The sequence below is a fragment of the Carcharodon carcharias genome, chromosome 4 (genome assembly GCF_017639515.1).
Source record: "Carcharodon carcharias isolate sCarCar2 chromosome 4, sCarCar2.pri, whole genome shotgun sequence".
Lineage (NCBI taxonomy): Eukaryota > Metazoa > Chordata > Chondrichthyes > Lamniformes > Lamnidae > Carcharodon > Carcharodon carcharias.
In genome coordinates, this window is record NC_054470.1 from 191,208,261 (window position 1) to 191,225,387 (window position 17,127).

General features: G+C 46.1%; 1 protein-coding gene across 1 annotated transcript in view; it reads left to right on the forward strand.

The window, feature by feature from the left end:
* mxd4 (MAX dimerization protein 4) overlaps positions 1-17,127 on the forward strand; it is a 45,502-nt gene extending 28,375 nt beyond the window's left edge. The window contains exons 4-6 of the mRNA XM_041186095.1: positions 4,730-4,844; positions 7,362-7,530; positions 12,129-17,127. Of these exons, the coding sequence (XP_041042029.1) occupies positions 4,730-4,844; positions 7,362-7,530; positions 12,129-12,283 (439 nt within the window). The 3' untranslated portion in view covers positions 12,284-17,127. The remainder of the gene's footprint in view (positions 1-4,729; positions 4,845-7,361; positions 7,531-12,128) is intronic.

A 17,127-nucleotide genomic window follows, 5' to 3' on the forward strand; every position in this document is an offset into this window, starting at 1 on the left:
TTTGACAAGGTCCCACATGGGAGACTTATAAAGAAGGCAAATGCCCATGGGATACAGGGTAATTTGAAAAGGTGGATTCAAAATTGGCTCAGTTGTAGAAGACAGAAGGTGATGACAGAAAGATGCTTTAGTGACTGGAAGCCAGTGTCCAGTGGTGTACCACAGGGATCTGTGCTGGGTCTCCTATTATTCATCATTTATATAAACAACATAGATGACTATGACGGGGGTAGGATTAGTAAGTTTGCGGATGACACAAAGATTGGCCAGGTGGTTAACAGTGAGGTTGAGTGTCTTGGGCTACAGGAAGATATAGATGGGATGGTCAAATGGGCAGATAAGTGATAGATGGAATTTAACCCTGAAAAGTGTGAGATGATACACTTTGGAAGGAGTAATTTGACAAGGAAGTATTCAATGAACGGCATGACACTAGGAAGTTCTGAGGAACAAAAGGACCTTGGCGTGTGTGTTCATAGATCTCTGAAGGCGGAGGGGCATGTTAGTGGGGTGGTGAAAAAGGCATATGGGACACTTGCCTTTATCAATCGAGGTATAGATTACAAAAGTAGGGAGGTCATGTTGGAGTTGTATAGAACCTTGGTGAGGCCACAGCTGGAGTACTGTGTGCAGTTCTGGTCGCCACATTATAGGAAGGACGTGATTGCACTGGAGGGGGTGCAGAGGAGATTCACCAGGATGTTGCCTGGGATGAAACATTTAAGTTATGAAGAGAGGTTGGATAGACTTGGGTTGTCTTCATTGGAGCAGAGAAGACTGAGGGGCGACCTGATCGAGGTGTACAAGATTATGAGGGTCATGGACAGAGTGGATAGGGAGCAGCTGTTCCCCTTAGTTGAAGGATCAGTCACGAGGGGACATAAGTTCAAGGTGAGGGGCAGGAGGTTTAGGGGGGAATGTGAGGAAAAACGTTTTTACCCAGAGGGTGGTGACGGTCTGGAATGCGCTGCCTGGGAGGGTGGTGGAGGTGGGTTGCTTCACATCCTTTAAAAAGCACCTGGATGAGCACTTGGCATGTCATAACATTCAAGGCTATGGGCCAAGTGCTGGTAAATGGGATTAGGTAGGTAGGTCAGGTGTCTCTCACGTGTCGGTGCAGACTCGATGGGCTGAAGGGCCTCTTCTGCACTGTGTGATTCTATGATTGTGTGCAAATCTAGATGCTGAACGGTAGCAGGTTTCTAAACCGTTTTGGGAGTCAGGAGGTTATTGTCGAGTTTGGTCCTTTTCAAACAGGACCCTTTGGTTAGTGATCAGACGCCCTGACCGATTTCCTCCTCCCCTCCACATGGACTGCAGCAGTTCAAGAAGACAGCTTGCCAGCACCTTCTCGAGGACAATTCAGGATGGACCATAAATGTTGGCCCTGCCAGCGACACACACATTACATTCCAAGAATGAATAATGAAGAGCTTCCAAAGCGCAGTTTGGAAGGACGTTCCAGGATTTTGATGCAGTGACATTTAAGGCTTGGCCGATTGTATAATCGAGCGGGGATGGGGTGTGAGCTGGGGTGTGGGTTGGTGTGGTGGGTATTACATCCTGCTTGGGGTTCACACTGGAGGGCAGTCTCTTGAGTGAAATATGCTATATGTGCATCCTTACCGTAGAAGGAGAGAGAGAGAGAGAGTCAGCACCTTCTGCAGGACACAGGAAAGGCTTTAGGGACAAAAGCAGAACAGGTAACACTGACTCAACCCCTGCGTCTCTGGGCTCTGTGGTGAATTGCCAGCTACAGCTTAGTTGGTAGCACCCTGGCCTCTGAGTCAGAAGGTTATGGGTTCAGCCTGCAGCCCAGAAACATTTGCAGAAATGCAAATGTAGTTCCATTGTTTAAAAAGGGATCAAAGGAAATGCCAAACAATTACAGGCCAGTTAGTCTTACATCGGTGGTGAGCAGATTAGTAGAATCAATCCTGAGAGATAGGATTAACTGTCATGTGGAAAGGCATGGACTAGTCAGGGATGGTCAGCATGGATTTGTTAAAGGAAGGTCTTGCCTCACAAATTTGATTGAATTCTTTGAGGAAGTGACAAGAAGGGTTGATGAAGGTAGTGCAGTGGATGTTGTGTACATGGATTTTAGCAAGGCATTTGACAAGGTCCCACATGGCAGATTGGTCAGGAAAGTAAAAACCCATGGGATTCAGGGTAATGTGGCAAACTGGATAAAAGGTTGGCTTTGTAACAGGAAACAAAGTGTAATGGTCAATGGATGCCCTTGCGAATGGAAAGCTGTCTCAAGTGGTGTTCCACAGGGCTTGGTGTTGGGACCCTTGCTGTTTGTGTTATATATTAACGATTTGGACATGAACATGGGGGGCATGATTGGGAAATTTGCAGATGACACAAAGATTGGCCGTGTAGTAGATAGTGTAGAGGATAGCCATAATCTCCAAAATGATACAGATAGGTTGGTAGAGTGGGTGGTAAAGTGGCAGATGGATTTTAACATAGAGAAGTGTGAGGTCATACATTTAGGGAGGTCAAACATTTACAGGGATTACACAATAACTGGGAATGTACTAAGAGGGGTAGATGAAGTGAGAGATCTTGACGTACAAGTACACAGGTCCCTGAAGGCAGCAGTTCAAGTAGACAAGGTTGTAAAGAAGACATATGGAATGCTCTCCTTCATTGACAGAGGTATAGAATATAAAAGTAAAGATATAATGTTGGAATTGTATAAAACACTGGTGAGGGCACAACTGGAGTATTGTCTGCAGTTCTGGTCACCACATTACAGGAAGGACATAATAGCTCTGGCGAGAGTGCAGAGAAGGTTTATAAGAATGTTGCCAGGGTTAGAAAAGTGTAGCTACGAGGAGAGATTGGATAGGTTGGGGTTATTTTCCTCAGAACAAAGAAGGCTGAGAGGTGACTTGATTGAGGTGTACAAAATTATGGGGGGAATAGATAGAGTGGACAGGATAAAATTATTTCCCTTGATGAAGAATTCTAGAACCAGGGGACATAGATTCAAGATAAGTGGCAGAAGGCGTAGGGCGGACATGAGGAAGAACTTTTTTACGCAGAGGGTAGTGGGTGTCTGGAATTCGCTGCCCAAGTTGGTGGTAGAGGCAGGAACTCTAAGCTCTTTTAAAAAGTACCTGGATCTGCACCTAAAGTGCTGTAAGCTGCAGGGCTATGGGCCAGGTGCAGGAAGGTGGGATTAGAAAGGGCACCTGGGTGTCCTCGGGCTGGCATGAACAAGATGGGCTGAATGGCCTCCTTCTGTGCTGTAACTTTTCTATGGCTCTATGGTTTTATGAGCACCCAAATCCAGGTTGATATTACCCAGCGGCAGCATTGAGAGAAGGTGCTGCACTGTCTGACCTTTTAGAAGAGGCATTAAACTGAGGCCCCCCCCTCTGGTGAGTGTAAAAGATCCTGTAGGTTATTCGTGGCCATCCGTCAATCAGCATCACTGCTTCCTGAAGAAGAGCCATAGGGACCTGAAATGTTAACTCCGTTTCTCTTTCCACAGATGCTACCAGACCTGCTGAGTTTTTCCATCATTTTCTGTTTTTATTACTGTTTCCTGTTTGCGGGATCTTGCTATGCCCAAATTGGCTGCAGCGTTTCATTTATTACAATGGCAGTTGCATTGCAGAAGCGCTTTATTGGCTGTCAAGTCTCCTGAGGTTGTGATAAGTGCTACATAAATGGATGTCTTTTATCCTGGTGTCAATGCCTCCTTGCTTTTACTTGATTCCTGTCAGCCTGAAGAATTTGCTGTGATTTCCAAATAAATGAAGGTAAAAAGTGGAAAGGCAATGGCGTAGTGGTATCATCAATGGACTGGTAATCCAGAGAGACCCAGGGATTCGAATCCCACCATGGCAGATGGTGGAATTTGAAGTCAGTAAATAAATAAAACCTGGAATTAAAAGTCTTGATGATCTAACCATGGAGCCATTGTCGATTGTTCTTTTAAAAAAAAAACCCCATCTGGTTCAGTCATGTCCTTTAGGGAAGGAAACCCGTCACCCTCACCTGGTCTGGCCTGCATGTGACTACAGACCCACAGCAACATCGTTGACTCTTAACTGCCCTATGAAGTGGCCCTACCAAGCACTCAGTTCAAGGACAATTGGGGATGGGCATGGGCTTAGCCAACGATGCCCACACCTCATGAGTGAATAAAAAAGAATGTCGGTTTTCCAACTGGAGATTGTAGCACTTGGTGGGGAAGGGGGGGTCTCTGTGAGTGTATCAGTATATTTTGATATATATTGTTGACCTTGGGTATACAGATCATCACTGTAAAGATTGCACATGCCTCGAAACTCAAATGTAATAACCAGGAGGAGAATGGTAACAATCCTCGGAAGGATATAGACTGGAAAAGTAAACAGATGTGGCGGATGCGATTTAACGCAGAGGGTTGTGTGGGTGGCTGGATGCGCCTATTTGGTTCCTGCTTGACTTCCTTTCTCTGGGGTGGCGGGGGGGAGGGGGTAGCTGTGCCGGTGGGTGGGGATCCATTGTGGCCAGTCTTAACGCACCCACAAGTTTTGGTCAACCAACTGGGCAATGGCCGGGTGTCATAGGCCATGCCGCTTGACCAGCGTGACTTGATGCTTCCAACCATCTTTTTAATCTTGCTGGGTGCAGGGCGAGCAGAATCTTGGAGTCTTTCCAATACAGATGCTGGTTTTGCTCTTGGACTCCCAAGTGCACTGACCACTGTTGTTTTCAATTGTAGGAGAGCTAAGCTGAGGTTGTACCTGGAGCAGCTGAAGGAACTGGTGCCACTTGGACCTGACTGTTCGCGACACACCACTCTCAGTCTACTGAAGCGAGCGAGGACTCACATCAAGGTAAATGGGGACGGTTAGATTGGCCTCGCTTCTTGTCCTGAGCCTGTTTAATCAGCAATCCGACGGGTTCACCTCTTTCAGTCATTTTTGGGATGCCAAGTTTCTCGTTTCAAACCAGAAGTAATTTTTCAAGGTCATCAGCAAAAGAACCAGAGGGGGAGATGAGCTGTTCTTTCAGGCAGTGTTGGTGTTGTGATGTGGGATATGCTGCCTGAAAGGGCAGCGGAGTCAGATTCAGTAGTGACCTTCAAAAGGGAATTTGGTCAAGGCTCGAAGGGGGAAAACTTGCAGGCCTCTGGGGGAAACGAGCTGAGGAGTGTAACTAATCGGCTGGCTCTTTCAAAGGGCCAAGTCAAATAAATGCCACCTTGAAAGATTAAATTTAAGGACCAAAACTGCTGCATCTGGGGGCATCAAGGAGGCTTTAAAAGGTCATACAGGAAAGAAGTTAGGAACATAACATGGGACTCAGGTGCAGGAGTAGGCCCTTTGAGCCTGCTCCCCTATTCAATAAGATCTGGTTTATGGTCTCAAACCCACTTTTCTGTCTGCCCTCCCGATAGCCCCTGACATCAAAAATCTGTTACTCACCCTTGAATATATGCACTGACCCAGCCTCCACTGCTCTCTGGGGAAGAGAACTCCACAGACTAACACCCCTCTGAGAGATAAGGTTTCTTCTCATCTCAGACCTCTTATTCTTAAACTGTAACCCCCAGTTCTAGACTGCCCCAGAAGTGGAAACGTCCATCGGGTATCCACCCTGTCAAGTCCCCTCAGGATCTTGCATATTTCAGTATGACCACCTCTCATTCTTCTGAACTCTGTGGGTATAGTAAGTTAGGAAGCACTTTTATGCACAAAGGATATGGGAAATTGGGGACTCCGCAAAAATTGTTTTGAGGGGGGGAGTGCAAATGGAGCTTTCAAGATTGGGTAAAGATTCAAGGGTTATGGAGCAATGGTGGGTATATGGAGTTGAGGTGCAGATCAGCCCGCCAGCTAACGGAATGGGAGAACAGACTCGCAGGGTTACAAAAGCAAAATACTGTGGATGCTGGTGATCTGAAATAAAAACAAAAACGTTGGAAAATCTTAGCAGACCTGGCAGTATCTGTGGAGAGGGAAATGGAGTTAACATTTTGAGTCCAGTCTGACTCTCTTCGTCAGACTGAAGGAACTCCTTCTTGTGTTTCGAAGAGTCTTACTGAACTCGATGTTAAATCTCTTCACCCAGAGAGTGGTGAGCCTGTGGAAATCGTTACTACAGAAAGTAGTTGAGACCAAAACATTGTATGTTTTCAAGAAGGAGCTGGATATAGCTCTTGGGGCGAAAGGGGTCAAAGTGTATGGGGAGAAAGTGGGAGCAGGCTATTGAGTTGGATGATCAGCCATGATCATGATGAATGGCGGAGCAGGCTCGAAGGGCCGAATGGCCTACTCCTGCCCCTAGTTTCTATGTTAACTCTGTTTCTCGCTCCACAGATGCTACCAGACCTGAGTCTTTCCAGCACTTTGTGTGTTTTTATTTTAGACTCACAGGGTTGACTTGGCTTTCTCCTGTTCCAATGCTGGTACCATTCTGACCAAGTGGGTGACTGGGGTTTTTTTGGTCCCTGATGTGACTGCTTGGTGACCTTGGTGGGCTCAGGGGTTCTCTGGGCCAGGCTGGTCCTGCTGTACCAGGGCAGGGCCTCTCCCTGGGGAAGGGAGGAGCCCAGCGTGGGTGAAATGTTACCGATTCTTGCGCCCCACGCGACCCTGTAAATGAAGAAGGCGACACGTTCCGATGACGCCGGCGTGGGGAGGGCTTTAAGTTCACGGGTGTGACATGTGTAGGCTGCACAGTTGCAGAGAAAAGGTCACCTGACACTGGTAGACACACACACAGACCTCTTGTTGAGTGTCAGCCATGGCTCAGTGGATAGCACTCTTCATCTCGTGAGCCAGAAGGCTGTGTGTTCAAGTCCTGCTCCGGGACATGAGCGCAGAACCCAGGCTGACACACCAGTGCAGCACCCTGGTGCCTGTGAGCGGAAGCCGCCTTTTGGAGGAGACATTAAACCGAGGCTCTGTCTGCCCCTTCCGATAGACCTCGTTCAGTGGGATGTGAGCATCGCTGGCTAGGCCGACATTTCTTGTTGCTCATCCCTAATTGCCCTTCAGAAGGTGGTGGTGAGCTGCCTGCTTGAACCACTGCAACCCAGGTGGTGCAGGTACACCCACAGTGCTGTTAGGGAGTTCAAGGATTTTGATCCAGCGACAGTGAAGAAACATAAAATGTACCATGGCGACTATTTGGAAGAAGAGAGGGGGAGTCCTCCGCTGAGTCCTGGGCCAATATTTATCCCTCGGACCAGCTTTAACTGCTGTAGTTTGCTACGTTACATCATTGGCTACACTTCACAAAATGTACTTAGTGAGCTGTAAAGTGCTTTGGGGTCTCCTGAGGTCTCTAAGGGTGCTATATAAATGCAAGTCTGTCTTCATTCGTTCTTCCCTTTTTCTCTTGTGCAGAAGTTAGAAGAACAGGACAAGAAGGCCCTTCACCAGAAGGAGCAGCTTCAGCGTGAGCGACGGTACCTAAGGCGCCGTCTGGAGCAGCTGGCAGTGCAGGGGATGGAGCGTCTTCGCACTGATAGCCTGGGGTCAGCAATCTCCACTGACCGCTCGGATTCTGAGCAAGGTGAGGTCCATGAGCTTGCTCGGGGCAGAAGTTAGCTGCGTGAAGGGTTCACTCCAGCGAGCCCTGGGGGTGTAACTGCAGTCTACCCTCCCGAGATATCGGCGCGGCTCTAACTCTGGCGCATCCATCCCCCGGTTTTAATTGCCCCCATCATTAGCGGCCGTGTCTTCTGTGTCTAGGCCTCAAGCTCTCCCTGCAATTTTCCTCCGTTCTGCCCCGTTTTCCTCCTCTAAGATGCACCTTAAAAACTTCACCTTTGACCAAGCTTTTGGTCAGCTGAGATGGCTTGGGGGGGGCGGGGGGGGGGGGGGGGGGGGGGGGGGGGGGGGTTGGTGGGGGGGTCAGTCTGTGTTTACATAACGCTCCTGGTGCAGCACCTTTGGATGTTTCATTGCGGTAAAGACGCTACATAAATATAAGTTCTCGTCTAAAGTGCGGTAGTGCTGGGGCTTTCAGAAAGGAACTAATAATTCGGGGGTTGGGGGTGGGTGGGGAGAATGAGCGCGTTGCTGGCAAAGCCCATCCCACTGCCTTCCTGAATACGGAGAGTGGCTCGCTGGGCTATTTGGATCTGGAGTCAGAGATCGGCCAGGCCAGGTGAGGGTGGCACATTTGCTTCCCTAAAGGGCATTGTTGAATCAGTTGAGTTTTATGACAACCTGAAAGCTTTATGGTCACTCCCGCTGCTGACAACTTTTCTAATTCTCAAATTATTAGCCCAGGCCACTGGATTACCAGTCCGGCATGATGAGCACTCACCTACAGTGAGTGCATTGAGCTGACATCTCACCGATCACAAGGCCACATCCCAACACGGCAAATTCTATTCACGGGCTAGCACCAGGTTAAAAAAACGACCATGAGAAATGCACGATGGTCGATGTCATTCGGGAAACCTGCCACCTTTACTCTGGCCTGACCCTGTCTGCGTGCCTAGCTTCACTTACCGTGGCTGGTGCTCAATGCCCTGTCGGGGTAGCCTGGCAAGCCACTCGTCCTGTAAAGTGAGAACTCCTCATGGCAACAGCAACCACTTGCATTTATCTAGCACCTGTCTAAAAGAGCAAGAGGCTCAAAAGATGCCTCGTGGGAACGTTAGCAAACAAGGATCAGTGACGTACCGAGAATGAATTCATTGGGGAAGTAGCATGGAGTGGAGGGAGATTGGTGAACCTTGCCTTCAACCCTGAATTGCTCATTTCCTAAACGGCAGAAAGCTTGATGCCTAAGCAACAATTGCAGGTCGCTGGTTTAAAAGACATGGGCGAGTTGTTAAATTTCTTCTCTCTTTCACCTGATTTAATATGTCATCCCTGTCTTCCTGCCTGCTGCTGTCCTTGGGTCTTCTTGATGGGAGTTGCGAGGTTTCCCGGTGCAGACGGTGTTAATATGTTGCTTTTGCTTTGTGTTCCTCTACAGTAGTGAGTCACTGCTCTACTTACCAACCCTAGAACATTGCTAAATGTTACAGCACAGTGTCTGCCAGCACCGATTGACTATGTGCTGTTTATAATCTCCTATTTTTTTTATTTATTTACCCTTTCACAGGGTGTGGGGGTTGCTAGTTGCCCCTTGAGAAGGTGGTGGTGAGCTGCCTTCTTGAACTGCTGTAGTCCATGTGGTGTAGGTACACCCTCAGTGCTGTTAGGGAGGGAGTTCCAGGATTTTGACCCAGCGACAGTGAAGGAACGGCAATATATTTCCAAGTCAGGATGGTGAGTGACTTGGAGGAGAACTTCCAGGTGGTGGTGTTCCCATCTATCTGCTGCCCTTGTCCTTCTAGATGGTAGTGGTCATGGGTTTGGAAGGTGCTGCCTAAGCAGCCTTGGTGAGTTTCTGCAGTGCACCTTGTAGATGGTACACACTGCTGCTACTGAGTGTCGATGGTGGAGGGAGCGAATTGGCATTCTAAAGCCAAGCTGCTAACATGAGTTCAAATAATGAGCATGATACCAGTCTGAAACAAAGAAAAAATAATGGCACAGGGCGGGGTGGGGGGGAGGCGGTGGTGTTGGGGGGATGTATTTGGCCTATCGTGTCCATGTCAACTGAAAAAAAGCTACCCAGTCTAATCCCACTTCAGGAATATAAGAAAAGGAGCAGGAGTTGGCCATTCAGCCCATCAAGCCTGCTCCGCCATTCAAGACAATCATGGCTGATCATCCACTTCAGTACCTATTCCCCACACTATATCCCCATATTCCTTTATGTCATAGGTATTTGGAAATCTGCCAATCTCTGCTTTAAACATAATGACTGGGCTTCCACCGCCCTCTTCCACACACCTTCTTGCTCTTGGTCTGTTGAGCTGTGGATTACGGCTTTTCAAGTGCACACTCTATTTGTTTTAAAAACGCAATGAGGGTTTCTGCCTGTGTCACCCTTGCAAGTTCCCCTTCAAGTCACACACCAACCTGACTTGGAACTATATCACGGTGCCTTCATTGTCGCTGGGTCAAAATCCTGGAACTTGTTCCCTAAAAGCGCTGCTTTGCATGCACCGACACTCCATGGACTGCAGTGGAGCTCACATCCCATGAAGGAATTTTTTTTTTTTAAAATGAAGGAGGCATCTTTAATAGCACTTTTTGGATGGTGGAATATTCCAGAGGGAGGAAGTGGGCTGGAGGTAGAAGAGGAGTTTTGGAACTGACATCAGACTGAGTCAAAGGGAGTGATTTTGAAGGAGACTGTTTGAATGTGGGGTGATATATCGAAAGAGTGAGAGATTTTCAAACTACAGGGTCGGTCACATTTCGTGAATAATCCTGCCTGAGTACATGGCAAGGAAAGATACAAGGCTATTCAGTCCATCACACGAACATAAGAAATAAGAACAGGAGTAGGCCATTCGGCTCCTCAAGCCTGCTCCGCCATTTGATAAGATCATGGCTGATGTGTTTGTTTTGAGTTCCACATTCCCATCCACCCCCGATCACATTTGATTCCCTCACCTAACAAGAATCTATCTACCTCTGCCTTAAAAATATTCAATGACCCCACCTCCACAGGGAATTCCAAAGCCGCATGACCCTCAGAGAAAAGATTTCTCCCCACCTCTGTCCTTAAAGGGCGACCCCTAATTTTAAGACTATGTCCCCTAGTTCAGGACTCACCCACAAGAGGAAACATCCTTTCGACATCCACCTTGTCAAAACTGTTTAGGATCTTGTATACTCCAATCAAATCACCCCTCACTCTTCTAAACTCCAGTGGAAACCATCTCAGCCTTTCTAACCTTTCCTCAAGACTAGCCGCTCATTCCAGGTATCAATCTAGTAAACCTCCTCTGAATCACCTCCGATACATTTACATCCTTCCTTAAATAAGGAGACCAAAACTGCGCACAGTATTCAAGATGTGGTCTTACCAATGCCCTGTACAACTGAAGTATAACACCTTTTATGTTCACTTCCACTCGTAGTAAAGGATAGCATTCCATTAACCTTCTTAATTACTTGCTGTACCTGCATACTAGCATTGTGACTCATGTTCTAGAACACCTAGATCCCTCTGCATCTCTGAATTCTGCAGTTCTCTGTTTAAGTAATATTCTGCTTTTTTATTCTTTCTGCAAAGTGAACAACTTCAGATTTTCCTACCTACACCTTCCTTGGACTAGGTAGGCAGAGCTCTAGACCATCTGTCTCTCTAACCTATTGAGAAGCCAGACATTAGTGGTCCACCAGCCCACCACCATGCTTTTAGTCAAACATATTTGTCCGTGCAGAGACTGATGGATATTTTTGAGGTAAGGGTGTAAATGGATATGGAACCAGTGTGGGTAGATGGAGTTAGGATACAGATGAACCATGATCTAGTTGAAAGATAGAACAGGCTTGAGGGGCTGAATGGCAGCCTCATGTTCTATGTTCCTATTCTAGCATCTCTTCAATTTGGAGCCTGTGTTTCACGCAAGCTATGTATTTCTGAGTGACACAGGAAGCGTTAATTTGTGTGACTTTGACTGCATTTTGTCTAGTGTTAGTTCTATGTAACTGTTTCATCTGGTTCCCAACCAGACGCTTATCAAGTCTTACCATGTTTTCAGATTGGTACATCAAATGTCTGTTATATTTGGGAGTCTGTCCTACATATCCGTTGCTATTTCAGCTGTGACTTGGTGGGGTGGCACACTCTCCTCTGAATTACAAAGTTCTGGGTTCAAGTCCCACTCCAGGGCTTGAGCAGAAAAATCAAGGCTGACACTCTAATCCAGTAGCGGGGGAGTGCTGCACTGTCAGAGGTGCCGTGTTTTGGATGAGAAGTTGAACTGCCTGCTCGGGTGGATGTGAAAGATGATCTGGCGCTATTTCAAAGAAGAACAGGGGAATTATCCCCAGTATCCTGGTCAATATTTATCCCTCAATCAGCATTACAACAATTTGATTACTGGTCGTTATCACATTGCTGTTTGTGGGAACTTGCTGTGGGCAAGCGAGCTATTACGTTTTCTACATTCCAACGCTTCAGAAGTACTTCATTGGCTGTCAAGCGCTTTGACCTGCCTGATGGTTGTGAGACGTGTTATATAAATGCAAGTCAGTCTTTCTTTAACATCAGACACAAATTTTTCTCTTCCCTTTGCTCTCGTGCAGAAGCCGATGTTGACATTGAAGGTATGGAGTTTGTCCCCGGTGAGTTGGACAGTGTTGGCAGTGCCAGTGACGTCGATGACCACTACAGTTTCCGGAGCAGCTCGAGTGACAGTGGCTACGCAGATTCTCGCACAATCACACCGAGGCTCTCGTAGTGGCTGCTTCGGTACCAGCAGAGGACCACACAAGTCAACGCAGGGCACTTATAAAATTGAATTTTTTGTTGTTCTTTTCCTGAGATGTTAACTGCCACTCTTTCACAGACACCCCAACCACAAGAGCACTCGCATTGCTGTTACCCTGCTGTAGTTCTTTGCAAGCCCAGCTCATCCATTCCAACCTGACGACGTTTGATTCTTTTGGCTGACAGATGCAAAGAATTGCGGGATGGTATTTGCAATAATAATGGGTGGGCAAGTGAAGGGGAAAAGGGGGGGGGGGAAAAAGCCAGCTCTAATGATTAGCCTTGAAAGTAGAGTATTGCTTTTCTCCTTTTAATTTGAATTTTTTTTTTTTTGCCTCGTTTCCAATCTCTCCATGGTAAGAGTTGTGGTGAGCACACGACAGAAAGCGGCATTGCTAGCGTTGACTGAGTTGTTTTGCCGGGTTATTAACCGGAGAGACCATTTTCAGCTCCGCAAGCACTTGCTCACGTGTGTCCTATCACATATCGAACGTCTATCTTTCCCGATGCAGGGCGTTTGTGTTTTTTTTTAAAAAGTAACTTAGACAGTATTCCGATTAAGGCTCAGTGCAGTGCTTTTATTGTCTCCTTGTTAATCCTCAAAGAGTTGATCGTGTTACACAGGGCGTTTTAAAAACGAGAAACTCCGCAAATCGGCGTATCGAGCAAGGAAAGAAAACTAGCGAAATATGCTTCTGCTTCATTCAGCGATTATACACCGAGCATGCGGCAGTTTCATTATCTGTGTCGTTTAGACTGCTTCTATTGAAATGTTAGCGATACTAAAAGTGTGTTTGTTTTCACTGTCTGCTTGGTTTTAGTCATTAGAGCATGGCTTCTAGACAAACTGATCAATCATTTAAGTACACACCTCTTGAGAGGTCTTTCTCTTTGAGAAAAAAAAGGACTGAAAAAATTACAAAAATAATAGTCAAGTAATTTTAGCCAGTGTAGTCTCAAATTTCCTGTATCAAAATTTTGTATTATATTTTCCTAAATGTTATCTAAACCATGCTTGTTGGGTAGAGAGAGAGGGGGTGGCAGGATGTGGTGGGAAGGGGCTAAAATGGTACAGGACCCAGACCAGAGTCTTAGACTCTCTGCCATTGTCATATTGTGCCTTGGTGACTATTTCTCGGAGACCCTGTTGCCCTCCGATTGTTGGCACTTGCATCCTACCCTTGTCTCCCAAAGTGGATATGATGAGAAGAAATTCACGGCAGCTCTCGTCCTTGTTTGCACTCTTAAAGCGACTGCTTCTGAGCTCACCCACCAGGCAGCTCGCAGTGGTTACAGATCACAACATGACCTTGCTCCGGGTCCCTCCTCCCTGCTCCCCCACCCCACCCCCAACCTCCTGATGGGGACAGGTCAAAGGTTAGAACATGGCAGCTGAATTTTTAAAACAAAACTTTATTAAAAAAATAGTATATTGTATCCTATTGTTATTGCTGGTTCCTGTAATGAAAGAAAATCACACTATAAATGCCTCATTACAAGGGATATAGCTGTAACGATTGAACGTGGTATTTGATTGACACACTGCAGAATTTCCAGCAGTTTTGTTGTGAAGGTTATCTTATTTTTCTCTGTCTTATTGACGCCAATTTCTGAATCATGAAAGCAATAGAGATTTTACTTTTTCATCGGTAAACACACGTGACTGTTAATAGGATCAAATTCCGAAGTGATGTATGCAGTCCGTCCATTCCTCTCCCGGACGACGGAACGCTGTGGTCAAAAAAAAAATGAAAGCTGTTTACTAAAAAGCGGAACTCTCGCACAGAACCTCCACGTCATGAAGGAGATGACTGTGATGTGTAGAAAGCATTACAGCTCTGTGTGTGTGTGTGTGTGTGTATCTGTGTGAGTGTGTTTGTGTGCACGCACGCGTGTTAGTCCCTTTTACATGGTGATTTCCTCAGGCATTTTAAAGAAGGAATTCTAACCAAATGTCTTTTGACTGCGTAATCAGTGGGGTTGGATTTCCTGAATTAAATATTCAGCATTGTTTTGCCATTCATGCGTTTAACGTCTGGCTCAACTTAAAGCTCTACAGCCAGTGAGGGGGACTAGCTAGTGATTGTTTGGTGCCGGAGGGATTGGCCGTTGGGTTAGGGGGTTGGGGTGGTTTGTCTTTGCGCAACAAGATTTCTGGAGCTGTGGCCTTCCTGCCTGGAGTTGGTGCTGTTTTGCTCATCTCATCCCTCGCTATGCTAATTGATAGGTCAGAGGAGAGACTTGCTCCTAGCTGTACATTCCTGGATTGTCTGTTAGGAGTTGTGCAATATTGAGCTGTGTTGATGTTCTGATGTTTTTTTAAAAAATCAGATTTCCTTTTGAATTCCCTCCCTCTTGTTGGTGGACCTCTTTGGGTACTCATTGTTGAGAGTTTTGACCATACAAGTTGTTGATGTTGGTATCCTGGTGGCACTTGTGGTGGTGTTTTATTACCCCATAGACTGCGTTTTGTGATTTGGGGACATGGTAGCACTTAAGAGGCTTTTTGGCCATTAAAAGCCTGTAACTGGCCCTTTCCTAGAGTATTCCAAAACTCGTCCCTGTGGAGGCTGGTTCAGCTGAAACTTCCAAGACTTGAGATTGATAGATTTTTGTTGGGTTTGGATATGGAGCTAAGGCAAGTAGATGGAGTTGAAGTGCAAATTAGCCATCATATAATTGAATGGCGGAACAGGCTTGGGGGCCTGAAAGGCCTCCTTTTGTTTTGATACAGAGCTCCAGGCACTGGTGCTGCACTTGAACATGGCTGGGGAGGGTTTGGATCGAAGGCTGCCTCATTTGTGCTAACCAGGGTATCTTGTGTGCTGTGATTCATTCTCACATTGGACCACTTCAGTACATATACATCAGTGCCCTGCACTTTCATAGTAGGGTGTTATGACTTGGGACTTGGAGTGTCTGCCATGTACGAGACTCCACTGAGTCTAATAGCCCTGACTTTGAGTGAGGAGATGGGGCTTGCACCAGTAAATGGGATTTGTGTGTTTGCATTTGGTCCTGAGTTTATTCCCTCAGCTACCGTTGCCCCACAGATGAGAATGCTGAACTTCAGACTCAAGGCACTTGTATTTATTTGAGTAGGAGATGAAGGTGGTGGGATGGCTCGATCAGAGTAAGACATGCCCAATCTTGTACAGCCGCTTAACACTACATTTACACTGCTGTAAGGCACGAGTGTGGCAGGAAAACAGGGTGAATAATTTAATCTTCCAGAAGGAATCTGGACACAACTATTACTTTTGGGTGTTGACACTCAGTGCTGTGGATGTGAGCCTTTTAATCACATAGAACTGTTTTACTATTCTCGGTCTCTTCCCTATGCCCCTTACCCCATTTTTGTCTCTGGACTTTGTCAGTGCCACTGTAAAATACCCAACCATATGTAGTCAAGGCCCATTGTGATGTGTCTTGGTTTAGGTTGGGAGCATATCCAACAGGGGAATTGCTGGTGCAGTTATCCTGGTTTGGAATAAATTAGCCTGCTTGAGCTATCCTCTTATTCAAATATTTCTCCTTTAGCTATTGAGGGAGGAGGGGAGATGTGCAAAACTCACATGCAGCTTAGTTCAGAGATGACCGCCTCCTAACTTATGTGGAAGAAATTCCATATTGGGATACAGCAGAGAGCCAAAGAGATTTCCAGCGAGGTCCAACACTGCTGATGTCTTCCGCTAACTCTTGGCTGCCTGAATCAAGACCATTCACTCATCGGGTTTGCAGCAGGGAGCCATGAGTTAAACTTGTAGAGTTTAAAAACTGATCCTTCCCCTCCCTAACACGAGGCGTGTGCACGCACCCTCATACGATGCTAAAACAGAGCCTCAAGATGTTGGCGTGTCTTGGGCCTGGGCTTTTTTTTTAAACTCAACTTGAGCCAAGCAACCCACCCAGACCAGCTGTCCTTCCACAGTGGTGTGTCAGACTGGAAGGTGGGGTGATGGCTTGTGCTTTTTTTTTTAATTTCAAAAGTAAATAGGAAACTTTAGCAGTTAAGCATTTCTTTCCTTCTTTGCTAGGGGAAGGGGTGAGGTGGGTATGGGCAGGCAGTATAGACTTTATATTTTAAATAAGGTCTCCGACAGACCAAAACTGAATTCCTTCGATTTGTACAATTGATAATTGCAAAGCATTTAGATAATTGGTCTTGTATCATTTTTAATAAAGTATAACATTGACCTACTCTGATAATTGAGCCCATTGATAGTTACCAGGCCTTTCAAGAAGGGGATCATTGCTGCAGTATTAAATCTCTTATTGTGCCGCAATCACTGGCTTTTTTTAAAAAAAAACATTTTTAAAAGTCTTTAAAGAGCTTTATTTTTGAAAGGTGGAAACGATCAGTTCTCATTCCGCCACAAGAATTTAACTTGGAAGTGTCTCATTTTGCTTGTGTGAATTGTTGGAATTGAGAGAATTGTTTTCTCTCTTACCTCCTGAAAAATGAGATTCAAAATTACCAAGGCACTAGCTAGTGGTCGGTTGGAAGTTTCAACAACTGCAGTTTCTGTTGAACAGATCAACTTTTTCCTTGATGTGTAATTGGAGGAGGTGGTTGTTGGTGAGGAGGAGGGCTTTGTTGAATGGCTTGAGGTACACCGGATGGGTTCTGTGCCAGAGACTTGTGAATATGTATTGTTGAGGAGCGACTTTCAGTATAGAATGCTTTATATAGCTCCTGAGATGTATAATATAAATTCACACATACACGGTGCTGGCTACCCTCCTGTAGCTCACTGAAGGTAATGTGTTGTATCATTCTTTCATTGTAATATAATAAAACATTTTTTTACATCA